General features: G+C 46.0%; 1 protein-coding gene across 1 annotated transcript in view; it reads left to right on the top strand.

Annotated features, from left to right (window-relative positions):
- The window catches only part of LOC121008548 (lanosterol synthase-like), a 58,702-nt gene that overhangs the window by 15,865 nt on the left and 26,899 nt on the right, over positions 1-15,938 (top strand). Inside the window, exons 12-20 of the mRNA XM_040441175.1 lie at positions 1,551-1,607; positions 2,335-2,406; positions 5,989-6,039; positions 10,149-10,298; positions 10,381-10,477; positions 10,557-10,662; positions 12,324-12,389; positions 12,469-12,549; positions 13,536-13,700. Of these exons, the coding sequence (XP_040297109.1) occupies positions 1,551-1,607; positions 2,335-2,406; positions 5,989-6,039; positions 10,149-10,298; positions 10,381-10,477; positions 10,557-10,662; positions 12,324-12,389; positions 12,469-12,549; positions 13,536-13,700 (845 nt within the window). The remainder of the gene's footprint in view (positions 1-1,550; positions 1,608-2,334; positions 2,407-5,988; positions 6,040-10,148; positions 10,299-10,380; positions 10,478-10,556; positions 10,663-12,323; positions 12,390-12,468; positions 12,550-13,535; positions 13,701-15,938) is intronic.

Below are 15,938 nucleotides of genomic sequence, written 5' to 3'. Positions count from 1 at the left end.
TTCCTTTACTGACTGGGTGATCAGTTGCAGACTAGAGCACCAGTTTCATACTGAAAAGGAGGTGAGCTATCCACTCCAGTGCTACTATGTTAGAAGATTGTTAAAACAAAGGATCACTTTATGGGGTTCCCATGATGAATGTAAAAAATGAAGATCATACATATTCTAGTACATGACAACCTCTTTGTAAGGGCTCATGCACACGACCGTTGCTGTTTTTGCAGTCCACAAAACACGGATACCGGCCGTGTGCTGTCCTCATCTTTTGCAGCCTCATTTAAGTGAATGGGCCCGCATCCGACCCTAAAATAATGGGGATCAGGTGTGGACCAAGAATATGTTTGTGTGCTTCAGCCCTACTAAAACTAGAACCAGCCCTGTACCTGACCCGGCTCCAGGGATCTCCTGTTTCATTGCTCCAATTGTTCTGCTAGATTTGTTTTAAGCTGTCATCTTAGGGTGTGTGTCCTTTCTCGGGGGGGATGTCCTTTCTGCTGTAACTGGTGGCAGTTGAAGGATGAAACTGAGCCTGTACTTCCATGTCAGTGAACAGGACAGAGAAATTAGAAAAAGAGCAATTTTTATTTACATGCATTTACAAAATTATTCAGATCCAGGCGCTTGTTTGAAAACTGGAATACTTTTGTGGGACAGCCCCTTTAAAGGAAATAAAATAAAGGAACAACAGTGGTTGCTGAAACTAGTGGTTGATGCCCTTAGATTTACAAGATTGTGGACCGTCTCTCCCTGTTAGGCCCCTTTCACACAAGCGAGTATTCCGCGCGGGTGCAATGCGTGACGTAAACGCATTGCGCCCACATGGAATCCGGACCCATTCATTTCCATGGGTCTGTGTACATGTGTGTTGGTTTACACGCATCACTTGTGCGTTGCGTGAAAATCGCAGCATGTTCTATATTCTGTGATTTTCACCAACGCTGGCCCCATAGAAGTGAACGGGGCTGTGTGAAAATCACATTTTTCACTGATGGTTGCTAAGGAGATGTTGTTTGTAAACATTCAGTTTTTTATCACGCGCGTGCAAAACGCATCAAAACGCACTGCACCCGCGCGATAACAACTGAACGCAAACAAAACTGAATGGCATCCGCAACGCATCCGGACCTAATCCGGACACGCTCGTCTGCAAGGGGCCTTAGGCTACATTCACATGCATAGATCTGTTGCAGAGATTTCTGTCACTGCCCCATGAATGTGAATGGGGTTTGCAGAAATCCATGTGCGGGCCATTGAGACAACCCCATTAAGATGAATGGAACAGATTTTTGGTCACAGACATTTCTGCAGCAAATCTACTGTGTGTGTATATACCCTTATAGTATCTAGACAGGAATCTGGCCACTGATCCTCAATGCAGAAGTGTGGATTTTTATATTGTATGTGTGTATATACACTGTGTGTATCATTTTATTTTATTAAACTTGACAAATCTGTAGAGTTGCAGGTGGAGGGACCATGTTGTCTCTGTGTCAGTTTTTTTCTAACGATACAAATTCTGTATTCAACATGTAGTTGTTCATCTTTCTTAGGGCACAAATGGATCTCAGCTCTGGGACACAGCGTTTGCTATACAGGCATTCATGGAGGTATGCAAAGTGAAGTATCAGCAGTTGTGCCTCATGAAGAAAACACGACAGAGACCATATAAATTATATTTCAGAGTCTCTCTACTTTCACACAATTTCATTTCATTTAATACAGAACGGCTTAACTAGCAAGTTTCAAAATCATGTCATTTAAAAAATAGCCACTAGGGGTCTCACTTCCACCTAAATTGCAGTCCACTGCAAAAACCATCCCTGGTAAGGCTACTTTTACACTTGCGGCAGGACGGATCCGGCAGGCTGTTCACCATGTCGGATCCGTCCTTCCGCTATTTCGCCGTGCCGCCAGACTGCCGCTCCGTCCCCATTGACTATAAAAGTCGGACATGTAGGACTTTTTAGTCCGGCGGCTTTCGCCGTCCTGCGCCGGAGCTCCGCCCACGTCCCCATCATAGTCAATGGGGACGGAGCGGCGGCACGGCGGAAGGACGGATCCGACATGGTGAACAGCCTGTCGGATCCGTCCTGCCGCAAGTGTGAAAGTACCCTAACAGAGACACAGAAGACAGAAAGAAAGGGGGGAATCCAAACCTCCGATTCACTATAACATGGGGATTTACTTCGCCCAATGTTGCAAGCAACGTTTTGTACAAGTAAGCACAAACGCACACTTTGTGGTGAAAAATTAGGTATGATTTAAATATATATATATATATATATATATATATATATATATATATTTTCAACTTTTTTTGTTTTTTGTCTGCAGGCTGGAGCCCACAAGAAAAAACAGTTTCAGAAATGTTTGGAGAAAGCGCATGAATTTCTCCGTATTACACAGGTACAGTTTTTGGGAACACTAAGCCACGCATGACTGAATAGCTGGATATTTGTTGTGGCGGATTTCCATGCAGCAAATCTGCAGGGTTGTACAGTACCAGCAAAGTGAATGAGTGTTTAGCAATTCTCAGTGACATGTGGCAGAAAAAATCCACAGCAGAAACTGACCGAAGGTGTGGATTTTTAGATCTGCAGCATTTCAATTTATATCACAAATTTTCATAGTGGATTTTACCCTTTCCAATGCAAACAGTGAACTCTACGTCTAATCAGCAGCATTTCAGCAATAAAATCAGCGACAAAAAACACACAATTTGGTGCGTTTTTTTTTCTGCTACAGAGAACAAGCCGAGGCGCTTCAGATTTTCACATATGGACATAGCCTAAGGCTGGTTTCACACGGGCGTTGCAGATTGGGGCCGGATGCGTTCAGAGTGCGTTCAGTGAAACTTGCACTATTTTGCAAGCAAGTTCAGTCAATTTTGTCTGCGATTGCGTTTAGTTGTTCAGTTTTTTCCACGCGGGTGCAGTGCGTTTTGATGCGTTTTTCACGCGCGTGATAAAAAAACTGAATGTTTACAAACAACATCTCTTAGCAACCATCAGTGAAAAACGCATCGCACCCGCACTTGCTTGCGGATGCAATGCGTTTTTCACGCAGCCCCATTTACTTCTATGGGGCCAGGGCTGCGTGAAAAACGCAGAATATAGAACATGCTGCGATTTTCACGCAACGCAGAACTGATGCGTGAAAAACAACGCTCATGTACACAGACCCATTGAAATGAATGGGTCAGGATTCAGTGCGGGTGTTATGCGTTCACTTCACGCATTGCACCCGCGCGGAAAACTCGCTCGTGTGAAAGGGACCTAAGGGTAGTGCAGCATGCTGGGGCTCCCTATGGAGGATGCGCGCGTGAGCGTACTAGTGATAAGGTATCGAGGATAGAAGTACTCACGGTTTAGTTGTCCCTTGGGGCCAGCAGTGCAGTAAATAGGAAGACAGCACGAAATCCTCCGGGGCACTCTCTGTTGCAGGGAACGCCAGCCAGATGTTGGTTGAGGTGCCCTTGATGGTAATTGGTGTAAGGTGCTTTTGCGGCTGGGCCCCTGGTTCGTGACACCAGCACCGTAAGGTGCAATGAGGAGGAGAAGTGGAATAAAGGGAGGCAGTGGTTGAATCAAGCAGGAACTTTACTTGTCAGAGGTAGTAAGGCATCCAATAACATCACTACGTCAGTGTTCCACTTATGTGTGCTGTCCGTGTTGTCCACGGACAGCACAAGAACCCTTTTTTTTAAATATGCGTATTCACACATAATTTTTTTTTTACCACAGTCCGTGGGTCCCAGTTTTTACAAGAGATGCATGCCCTATCTTGTCCGTGTTAACGGATCCATCACGTTATAGTCTGTGGGTCCGCGAAAACCACAGATTTTCTTGAGATGTACAGAAGATGTGTACAGGGAGTGCAGAATTATTAGGAAAGTTGTATTTTTGAGGATTCATTTTATTATTGAACAACAACCATGTTCTCAATGAACCCAAAAAACTCAATAATATCAAAGCTGAATATTTTTGGAAGTAGTTTTTAGTTTGTTTTTAGTTTTAGCTATTTTAGGGGGATATCTGTGTGTGCAGGTGACTATTACTGTGCATAATTATTAGGCAACTTAACAAAAAACAAATATATACCCATTTCAATTATTTATTTTTACCAGTGAAACCACTATAACATCTCAACATTCACAAATATACATTTCTGACATTCAAAAACAAAACAAAAACAAATCAGTGACCAATATAGCCACCTTTCTTTGCAAGGACACTCAAAAGCCTGCCATCCATGGATTCTGTCAGTGTTTTGATCTGTTCACCATCAACATTGCGTGCAGCAGCAACCACAGCCTCCCAGACACTGTTCAGAGAGGTGTACTGTTTTCCCTCCTTGTAAATCTCACATTTGATGATGGACCACAGGTTCTCAATGGGGTTCAGATCAGGTGAACAAGGAGGCCATGTCATTAGATTTTCTTCTTTTATACCCTTTCTTGCCAGCCACGCTGTGGAGTACTTGGACGCGTGTGATGGAGCATTGTCCTGCATGAAAATCATGTTTTTCTAGAAGGATGCAGACTTCTTCCTGTACCACTGCTTGAAGAAGGTGTCTTCCAGAAACTGGCAGTAGGACTGGGAGTTGAGCTTGACTCCATCCTCAACCCGAAAAGGCCCCACAAGCTCATCTTTGATGATACCAGCCCAAACCAGTACTCCACCTCCACCTTGCTGGCGTCTGAGTCGGACTGGAGCTCTCTGCCCTTTACCAATCCAGCCACGGGCCCATCCATCTGGCCCATCAAGACTCACTCTCATTTCATCAGTCCATAAAACCTTAGAAAAATCAGTCTTGAGATATTTCTTGGCCCAGTCTTGACGTTTCAGCTTGTGTGTCTTGTTCAGTGGTGGTCGTCTTTCAGCCTTTCTTACCTTGGCCATGTCTCTGAGTATTGCACACCTTGTGCTTTTGGGCACTCCAGTGATGTTGCAGCTCTGAAATATGGCCAAACTGGTGGCAAGTGGCATCTTGGCAGCTGCACGCTTGACTTTTCTCAGTTCATGGGCAGTTATTTTGCGCCTTGGTTTTTCCACACGCTTCTTGCGACCCTGTTGACTATTTTGAATGAAACGCTTGATTGTTCGATGATCACGCTTCAGAAGCTTTGCAATTTTAAGAGTGCTGCATCCCTCTGCAAGATATCTCACTATTTTTGACTTTTCTGAGCCTGTCAAGTCCTTCTTTTGACCCATTTTGCCAAAGGAAAGGAAGTTGCCTAATAATTATGCACACCTGATATAGGGTGTTGATGTCATTAGACCACACCCCTTCTCATTACAGAGATGCACATCACCTAATATGCTTAATTGGTAGTAGGCTTTCGAGCCTATACAGCTTGGAGTAAGACAACATGCATAAAGAGGATGATGTGGTCAAAATACTCATTTGCCTAATAATTCTGCACACAGTGTATAGCAAGTCCCAAATATTGGCAGTGACAGCATTCAGAATCCAGATTGTAGGTACAAGAAATGAAGTTTTATTCCACCAACATGTTACTATATGGATTCTGAGTGCTGACGCTACCAAAATGTGGGACTTGAGAACTGAGTGTAGACCAGTTGGACACAGCCCACCAGGTGATGTGCACCAGTCAGACCTGGAACTAGGGTGTTGCTACCCCACATGTTGCCATTTCAACAGTGATCTTCAACCTTTGACACCTCATCTCCCAGTCATACTTGGCGTACCAAGACTTGCAGTTTTTACAGCAGGTAGAGCAACACAGGTTGCAGGAAAATAATATAGGATATATCAAATAATATAGGAAAGGACGATTTTACCATTAAATGTGGATTTAAAATAGATTAATTTAGTTTTTCCTCTAAAGCAGTGATTTGTGCTTTCAGAGCAGTTCTCACAGGTCCAAGCAAAGGGTTTGATCTGCTAATAGGGCAGATAGAACAGTTTTATAAATTGTCCAGAAAATGGTTTGCATGATATATGATTATTATCTTGGTGTTTCAGGTACCAGATAACCCACCAGAGTACAAGAAGTACTACAGACAAATGAACAAGGTAGGTATATTTGTGAAGCAGTTTTCACACCGAGTTGTAGGTCTCCTGGTGGGATTTGTACAACATGCACAAGACATTATACAGCATCTAGAAACATAACTCTTCCTTTTTGCAAAGGACACACATGGCCTATCCAGTGAATGTCTTACCATCATATTTCCCTTTCTATTATGTCCATGTACACTATGCTCTTAATTAAAGAGAAGATTCACCCCTCTATGAGATGATGCATAAATAGCAGTATCCGGAAATGGTCTCATGAATTAAAATGCTCCCTTTATATTCCCTGCCCATTCCCAGAGTATCTAGGACAGGCTCATTTCTTCTAAATACATACTTAGGGCTCGTGCACACAACCATATGTATTTTGCGATTCGCAAAAAACAGATCCGCAAAAAATACAGATGACGTCCGTGTGCATTTCGTATTTTACGGAACAGCTGGCCCCTAATAGAACAGTACTATTCTTGTCCGTAATGCGGACAATAATAGGACATACGGAAACAAAATGCAGACGGAGTAACTTCCGTATTTTTTGCGGACCCATTGAAATGAATGGTTTCGTATACGTCCACCAAAAAAACGGAACGGACACGAAAAGAAAATACGTTCATGTGCATGAGCCCTAATAGTGCTGCTCCACTTTGGCTGACTTCTGGTAAGGGCACACAGGACCGATACGCTTGGGATTTCCCAACGTTGACTTGTGTGCTTTGAATTTGCAGCATTGTACAGTACCAGCAAAGAGGATGAGAGTTTACCAAATCTTATCCACATGCTGTAAAAAAAACTGCAGTATAAGCAGATTACAAATCCACGGCATGTCAGTTTACGCTACAGATGTCCACTCCTGATTTCACCCTTTGCAATGCTTGGAGTGAGATCCAACATAAAACCTGCAACAAATCCTCCCTGTGTGTATGTAACACTTCAAAGGTTGGAATCCAAACCTCTGATTCACTATAAGGCCCTTTTCACACGGGCGTTGCGGGAAAAGGTGCGGGTGCGTTGCGGGAACATGCGCAATTTTTCCGCGCGAGTGCAAAACATTGTAATGCGTTTTGCACTCACGTGAGAAAAATCGTGCATGTTTGGTACCCAAACTTCTTCACTGAAGTTCGGGCTTGGGATTGGTGTTCTGTAGATGGTATTATTTTCCCTTGTAACATGGTTATAAGGGAAAATAATAGCATTCTGTATACAGACTGCATAGTAAAATAGCGCTGGAGGGGTTAAAAAATAATTAAACTCACCTTAATCCACTTGCTCGCGCAGCCCGGCTTCTCTTCTCTCTCCTTCTTTGCTGATTGCAGGAAAAGGACCTGTGGTGACATCACTCCGGTCATCACATGGTCCATCACATGATCCATCACCATGGTAAAAGATCATGTGACGGACCATGTGATGACCGGAGTGACGTCACCACAGGTCCTTTTCCTGCAGTCAGCAAAGAAAGAGACAGAAGAGATGCCGGCTGCGCGAGCAAGTGGATTAAGGTGAGTTTAATAAATTTTTATTTATTTTTTAACCCCTCCAGCGCTATTGTACTATGCATTCTGTATTCAGAATGCTATTATTTTTCCTTTATAACCATGTTATAACGGAAAATAATAATGATCGGGTCCCCATCCCGATCGTCTCCTAGCAACCGTGCGTGAAAATCGCACCACATCCGCACTTGCTTGCGGATGCTTGCGATTTTCACGCAACCCCATTCATTTCTATGGGGCCTGCGTTACGTGAAAAACGCACAAAGAGGAGCATGCTGTGATTTTCACGCAACGCACAAGTGATGCGTGAAAATTACTGCTCGTGTGCACAGCCCCATAGAAATGAATGGGTCGGGATTCTGTGCGGGTGCAATGCGTTCAACTCACGCATCGCATCCGCGCGGAATACTCGCCCGTGTGAAAGGGGCCTAACATGGGGATTTACTTCGCCCAATGTTGCAAGCAACGTCTCCGTGTTGAGCCATTTTCAAGCCGAAATGTTGCTTGTAACACTTGGTGAATACATTTCGTACTGACTAGATGTCTTTGGAGTTCTGCTTCTCACTGCATAAATACCAAGTGTTACACTTCAAAACTACATAAACCATGACAATAAACACTTGTACACTGCTGCTGTAACCTAAGGTGGACATACACATTAGGCTACTTTCACACTAGCGTTCTGCTGTCCGCTCGTGAGCTCCGTTTGAAGGGGCTCACGAGCGGAGCAGAACGCTTCCGTCCAGCCCTGATGCAGTCTGAATGGATGCGGATCCGCTCAGACTGCATCAGTCTGGCGGCGTTCAGCCTCCGCTCCGCTCGCCTCCGCACGGCCAGGCGGACAGCTGAACGCTGCTTGCAGCGTTCGGGTGTCCGCCTGGCCGTGCGGAGGCGAGCGGATCCGTCCACACTTACAATGTAAGTCAATGGGGACGGATCCGCTTGAAGATGACACAATGTGGCTCAATCTTCAAGCGGATCCGTTCCCCATTGACTTTCAATGTAAAGTCTGAACGGATCCGCTCAGGCTACTTTCACACTTAGAAAATTTTCTAAGTTTTAATGCAGACGGATCCGTTCTGAACGGATGCGAACGTCTGCATTATCGGAGCGGATCCGTCTGATGAAACATCAGACGGATCCGCTCCGAACGCTAGTGTGAAAGTAGCCTTAGATGAATGTTCGCCGATCGTCTACTGTGTATCGAGTGTCCTAACTCTCCCCTGATGATGGATGTCTGGGGAAAGAAGAATCGGTTTGTTGGATTTCAACATGCCCAGTTTTTTGTTCTCAAAGGAGAGAAGCCACTGCCAGAGGTGTCAGAGGTCTAAGGCCCCTTTACACTGCCCGGTTTTTGCGCAAATTATTGCTAACGAGCGTTTGCATGGACAATCGTTAGAAATAATCTGCATGTGTAAATGTGCCTCTGATTACCCGATGAACAAACGAGACCCTCGTTCATTGGGTAATAGATTGTCTTTGCGGTCACCTAAATAACCGTTTTCTGGCAGCAGATTGTGGTGTCTAAATAGTACTCTGCTGCCAGCAAACAATGATTCAGTATGGGGAGGAGCAATGGAATTAGCGATTGCCCCTCCCTATACTGTGGAGGGGATTGCTGCGTATAATTGCAGCAGTTTCCTTCACTGACGAACAGGCAATTATTCCTTCCTGACAATTGCTTGCTCCATCGGGCCATGTAAAGGGGCCTTTATCTTATTGTCACTATTAATAATGAGCCCAGTATGCACGTGTACGTGGTGTCAGGAGGAAAAGTTGTCAACGGAACAAGCAGTCTAAAGTGTATACCCAGCTTTACAGCAGCAGCCCAGAGCACAGAAACCAGAGGGGGTGAACATAGGGGCACATTTATTAAGACCGGCATTTTAGGCACTGGTCTTAATAACCCCTTTAACCGGTGGTGGATCCGCCAGAATTATGAAGAGGCTCCAGCCTCTACATAACTTTGGCGAATCCTCCGCCACTTCAAACATCACTCGCCTAAAACAGGAATAGAAAATCGTAAATAAGACGGGCTTGCCGTCTCGTCCCCTTCCCCGCCCCCACACCACCCCTACTTTTTTAGACTTGGCGTGAGCAGGGAGAAGTCACAGATTGCAGCGCAATCTGCGTCAGAAATACGACAGAAATTTAGGGGTGTTTCTGTTTGATAAATGACCCACATAATGTATTTTGCCTATTTAGCAGTGGACTTGAGCGGTTGTAAGACATTGTACACACAGTATAGCTTGCATGGAGTAAGGAGGAAACATTTAGTGGAAATATTCTGCTATTTTGGATCCAGTCCCAGGTTTGCAGGAGCATCAGATAGTTTGTTTTTCTTTTGGGCTCAGTTCTGGTGACAGATTTCTTTTAAGATGGCTCTTTACATGTTCTGAATTCTTTGCATAGTTTATATTTTAATTAAACATTTCATTGTGTAAGCAAAGGGTATTTACCAGTTTTAAATAATAAAAAAAAAGTTATGTTCGGGATCTACAAATTTACATTGTATTAATTATTATTATGAAGCCGGTAAGTCATTTTACAGAAAAGGAACGTTAGCCATTGTTACAGTGCCATTATGGTCCTTGGAAGTGACTCTTTGTTGGGAAACAGGGAGGGTTTCCTTTCAGCACCCGTGACTGCGGTTGGATTGTGGCAGACTGTACAGCTGAGGGGCTTAAATCTGCAATGTTGCTTCAAGAAAACTGCACTTTCTTATCTGAACATATTCCAAAGAACAGACTACGGGATGCTGTAGACGTGGTAAGAGACATCCAAGTGTACATACGTTTGCAGGATTTAGGTCTTTTCTGCGGTGTAACTTGATAACTCTAATATGTTGCAGCTACTCAGTATGAGGAATTCTGATGGGGGATTTGCTACCTATGAAACCAAACGTGGTGGCCGCTTGCTGGAACTGCTTAATCCCTCTGAAGTGTTTGGTACGTTCATGATAATGTACATGATTATGCAGTAATACTACCCGATACTACACAGTACTAAATGCATATGTCTACTCAGGGGACATCATGATTGACTACACATACGTGGAGTGTACTTCTGCCGTAATGCAAGCTTTGAAACATTACCAAGCATGGGACCCAGACTACAAAGCAGATGAAATCAGGTGACATATATTTGCCTTTCAACTTTGTTTGGCAAACTCCTTAACCTCCTAGTCACATTTAAAGTGGAAAAACCCTCCCGAAAATGTAATTTTTTAATTGTAGATTTTTAATATATAACTGAAGTAAATATTGTTTGCACACAACTCAGGGGACACAATTGCATTTTTAACCCCTAAGTGACATAACAAATTTTAACCTTAAGGACCAGTAACATTTCCCCCCTCTGTATTCCAGCAGTCATAACTTTTAAATTTTTTCTTCTAAACATTTTTCTTGATTTTGTGCAATGAGTTGTAGTTTTTAGGAACTATTTTTTTAGCATAAAAAGCAATTTTAACACAGGTTTGGTCATGTTTGAAAACTGGCATTCCAAGATTTCAAACAAGACCAGAATAACAGCATTATCTCCATGGCATCAGAAGATATAGCTGTTAGAAATCTGATTGACAGTGAATGCGAGTGAAAGTAAAAGCAGGTTTCACTGCTTTCGCTCCCGACCCGATTTCTAACAGCTACCTCTCCCGAAGTAGTGGAGATAACGCTGTGATTCTGGTCTTGTTTAAAAACCCATTTTCAAATAAGACCAGGCCCATGTCCCTAGCTGCTTCCTGTCCCGAGATATGAGCAGTTAAGGCTAGTATCAGTCTAACGTTGGACATCTCCGGCAGGCTGTTTCAGCAGGGAGCAACCAGCCGGAGATGTATGGATCGCTAACTAACATCCGCCGGACACATTCACTATAATGGGGACTGGCGGAGATCCAGCTGCATCCAGTTGTGGACGGATCTCCGCCGGTCCCCATTATAGTGAATGGGGCCAGATGGCGATGCGGTAGCTTCCTGCAATGTCAGAATGCACAGAGCTCAGGCAGGCTGTTCCCTGCCTAAACAGTCTGCTGGATCTAAAAATGGCAGTGTGAAACTAGCCTAAAGCAGCCCACCTCCCTCTCCCTGCTGCCCGAGCTCTGCTTAGGCTAAACTGTTGAGTCCTTTTCTCAAAGCTCGAGCAGAGCTCAGGCAAAACTGTAAGGTGGTTAAAATATTTGTGCCAAGTTTTAAACATATCCCCGATCAACAGGATAGTCCAATCAGTGGGGTTCTGACCACTGGGAACTCCATGATCACTAAAACATGTGCATGGAGCAGAGATTGAGCGTAGGGACTGCTGCTCCATTCATCTGTATTGGACTGGTGAAGAGAAGCTGAGTAACGCAGTTACCAGCAGTCCCACAGAGAGGAATGGACTGGTAGTGTGCATATTCGATCACCACTCTGTTCATACAGGGAGATACAGGACCCCCATATTTGGGATTGCTGGAGGTCTCAGTAGTCAGATCCACTCTATCTTGTGTACCTTCAAAAGATTAATGAGATTTTTTTCAAACACTTTTACGCCAACCTCTCAGCAAAAAGTACATTTAATTTATATTATAAATGCTTGGATATTACAAATGCATTTGTCACTGCACTGCCAATCACAGGGTTGTGGCATTGCATCCACACTGCATATTTGATGGCCATGTCACTACTCAGCTTTGCTTACCTGTACAGACAGCTGCAGGGAAAGCACAGGCTTTGGTATTGAAAGGAGTCATTTTCAAGAGTGTAACTATGCAGCTATGTCAGTTTTCTGATCTGCGCTTTTGCTTTGCTCCATTTAGGGAAACCCTCGAGGAAGGCCTGGATTACTGTCGCAGAATTCAGAGAAAAGATGGGTCCTGGGAGGGGCAAGTATTAATAAACAATTTTATGATATTTCATTGATTCATTTGATCGTATATTCTCATATTCTTCTATGTTTTGAAGGTCCTGGGGTGTATGCTTTACATACGGCATATGGTTTGGACTGGAAGCCTTTGCTTGCATGGGATATAACTACTCAGATGGGTGAGTGCCTTCAAGAAGTCATATAGAAAGCTAACATATATAGGGCAGCAACGATTAATCGACTTTATCGATAATATTCGATAACGGGATTTGTTGTCGACGAATCCCTGTATCGAATAATCGTTGATTCGTTGCTATGCGGGCGGTTTACTTTAAATCAGCGCATCTTTATTTAACCTTACAATGAAGCTCCAGTAACAGGCAGAGCGGGTGGCGGAGTAATGTCACTTACTCACGTGACGCGCCTGCTCCGCCTGCCTCATTCATAAAGTTGGTTGAGCAGGTGTGTCACGTGAGTGAGTGACTTTACGCCGCCGCCCGCTTTGCCTGTTACCGGAGTTTCATTGTATTTGATTTTGTAAGGTATTAAAGATCAATTCATAGCGCTGATTTAAAGTTTAGGTAAAAGTTACTGCAGGGTAACGGTTAAGGAATACTCTTTAGATATTGCTGTGAGCGGCGGGGCTCCGATGCGCTCCCTTGCCCTGCGCTGGATCGCGCAGTGCAAGGGCTCTTTTATATACAATAACACACACTGCCGGGTGGAGGCTTCCGCCCAGCAGTTTGTTCGGTGATGTCACCGGCTCTGATGGGTGGGCTTTAGCGCTGCCCTAGCCGTTTTACAGGCTAGGGCAGGGCTAAAGCCGCCCAATAGTGCCGGTGATGTCACTGGGCTCACTGCTGGGTGAAAGCCTCTGCCTGGCAGCCCCATGGTGTGCCCAGTATGTCACCGGAACTCCAGAAAATGCCTTTGCCCTGCTTGATTTAGCGCAGAGCAAAGGAGAGCATCAGAGCTTAAACTGCTCGGATGCTCCCCTCAGGGGGGCTGCATGGGTGAAATGGGGGATATGTCCAGGTTCAGCTCTGAAACCGGATAACCCCTTTTAATTCTACTTCCAAAAATGGTATAAGAACTAACGAACTGCTTTCATATGTGAAATAAATAGATTTTTGTACAAATACCTTTCCCGTTCCATACTCCTCAGTTGTCCAGAGGTCACCCGGGCCTGTGATTTTCTTCTCTCTCACCAAATGGAAGATGGAGGTTGGGGAGAAGATTTTGAATCATGTGAAGTGCGAAGATACGTTCAGAGTGCCAACTCTCAAATACACAACACATGCTGGGCATTGCTGGGTCTAATGGCGGCCAGGTAAGTTATATATTATTATGTAAACTAATGGTTTGCATTATACAGCTAAAGATGGCAGCCCTGTCTGATGCAAAATCAGGTGGTGATTTTATTCCAGCGAGCATCAATGTGTTCTCAGCGGGGAGAGGGAAAAAGCTGATGCCAGACAACTATGGCATCTAATTATCATTAAATGATCGGGCATGTTGTCCAATTCAAAATACTCAATCTTTCTTTCCTCCAATGTAATTTTGACAGGAGATAGTCAGTCAGTCCCACCGCATTTAGTCCCACCGATATTATGTGTATGGACATCTCTACAGTAGTTAAAGGGTTTGTGCCATAAACTACTTTCTCGCTCGTATCATTGGGGGACACAGGACCTTGGGTATAGCTGTTTGCTGCCACTAGGAGGCGACACTAGGCTGAAAACTGTTAGCTCCTCCTCTGCCAGCTATACCCCCTCCAGCTTGGAGAGAGCATATCAGTTTTTAGCTTAGTTTCATAGGAGGCAGTCCTCCCTGCTTAGCATGGTGGATTCCTTTGATTTTTCTTTTTCTCGCCCAATTTCCTTGGGGGACACAGAAGACCTTGGGTATAGCTCATCTCCATAGGAGGCGTGACACTAAGTGAAAACTGTTAAGCCCCTCCTCCACAGCTATACCCTCAGCCTGGAGAGAGAGACTGCCAGTTTTTTGCTTAGTGTCCAAGGAGGCAAGACACTCCCTGCTCTGCAGGGCTGTTTTCTCCTTGTTTAAATTTTGATTTTACTTTTTTCTTTTCTTTTTGTTCCAGACCATCAGGGACAACAGAGACGCACTAGACCTCTCTGCTTCTCCCGGGGTTGAGCTGCGCCAGTGCCGGTCATCCGCACTGCTGCCTCCCCCACAGAAGGAAAGGTGGATCATGGCAGCCTCGCTCCCCTACATCCCGCCAGCGCAAGGGTCGCCCGCACGCCAAGTCCCTCTCCCAGCGTCCTGCCACTACGGTGCCAGTAGCTGAAGGGGCGACCCTGCTGGAACGGACCGAGGGTGAAGACGGCTATGGTGAGAGAGTGGCTTCTCCAGCCCTACGTCCCCCCACCCCGGTCTCCTGCGTGACTGACCCCCATACTGGGCCTCTGGACCCTTCTGTCACTGCTGGACCTAGGCTGGCCTATGGGGTGCCGCAGGGCGACAATCTACTCCCTGCTCCCTCTCCTCCCTTCCTGGCCTTCATAGGACATCGCAGCTCCCACGCTAGCTGCAGAATGCTGCGACATAGGTTCAGCCACATCGCCTACCGGCGTCCCTCCTGGGAACGCTGCACTCGCATCCGCACGGGCACCCGGTCTCAGGGACCCCCCATCCCCTTACCGATGCGCTGCTCTGGGCTGGGGGCCCGTTCCTGACGGCAATGGCGTAAATTTTGCAGGCTTCGCGGCCTGCTGGGCCGCACCTCCGGCGCTCCTTCCCGGCCCCCGACTGTTCTGGCCTGTGGGGTGGACTCCCGCGGCCGGCATTTGGCTTGAGCAGATGCTCCAACGATCCCGGCCGGCCGTCGACGAATTCCGGTCGGCCGGGCGCCGCAAATTTTGTCCCAGGCTTCGGGCCTACTGGGCCGCATTCCGGCGCTCCATCCGGGCCCCTGACTCTCCGGTCCGCGGGGTGGGCTCCCGTGGCCGGTATGTACAAGCAGTCCACTCCGGTACTCGATTCCTGGCGGCCCCGGTCAGCCGGATGCCGCAAAAAATTCAGGCCCCGGCTTCACGGCCTACTAGGCCGCAAAATTCCGGCCTCTGTTGGAGGGGGCGGGAACTTCTCCAGGTGCAAATTCTTCCCGCCGGGGGGTTCCTCCGCCCCCAGGGGATCGCAGCGCCGCCCTCCAGCCCGGATCCCTGTTAACTCTTTGGGTACAGGCCGGCTCCCAATGGGCCTGTATGGTTGGCCCCCCCTTTTTTTCCTGTCTCAGAGAATCTGTGCCCTATATGGTGGCTCCCCTTTAGCCTCAGAGAGGCTGTGTTTTTAAATAAAAAAATAAATAAAAAATTCTTCTGGGCTGCGCAGGACGCTGCAGCCTCATCTCAGTAGTGCTGCCTGTCTGCATGCCCTCTTTCCACAGGCGGCATGGTGTTGCGCTCCCAGCCTGCGTCGCTGCTAGGGCATTTCCCCTTTTAGGCGGTTTCTTGCCCTCTTCCAGGATACGGCGCTGGCCAAGTGCATGCGGCCCTTCCGTAGGCAGCATTCATCACCCTCTCCAGTTATGGTGCCTGCCATGTGC

This window comes from Bufo bufo, chromosome 7 (assembly GCF_905171765.1).
Source record: "Bufo bufo chromosome 7, aBufBuf1.1, whole genome shotgun sequence".
Classification (NCBI taxonomy): Eukaryota; Metazoa; Chordata; class Amphibia; order Anura; family Bufonidae; genus Bufo; species Bufo bufo.
Note: the sequence above shows the minus strand (reverse complement) of the source record. Positions and strands in the feature narration are given on the sequence as shown.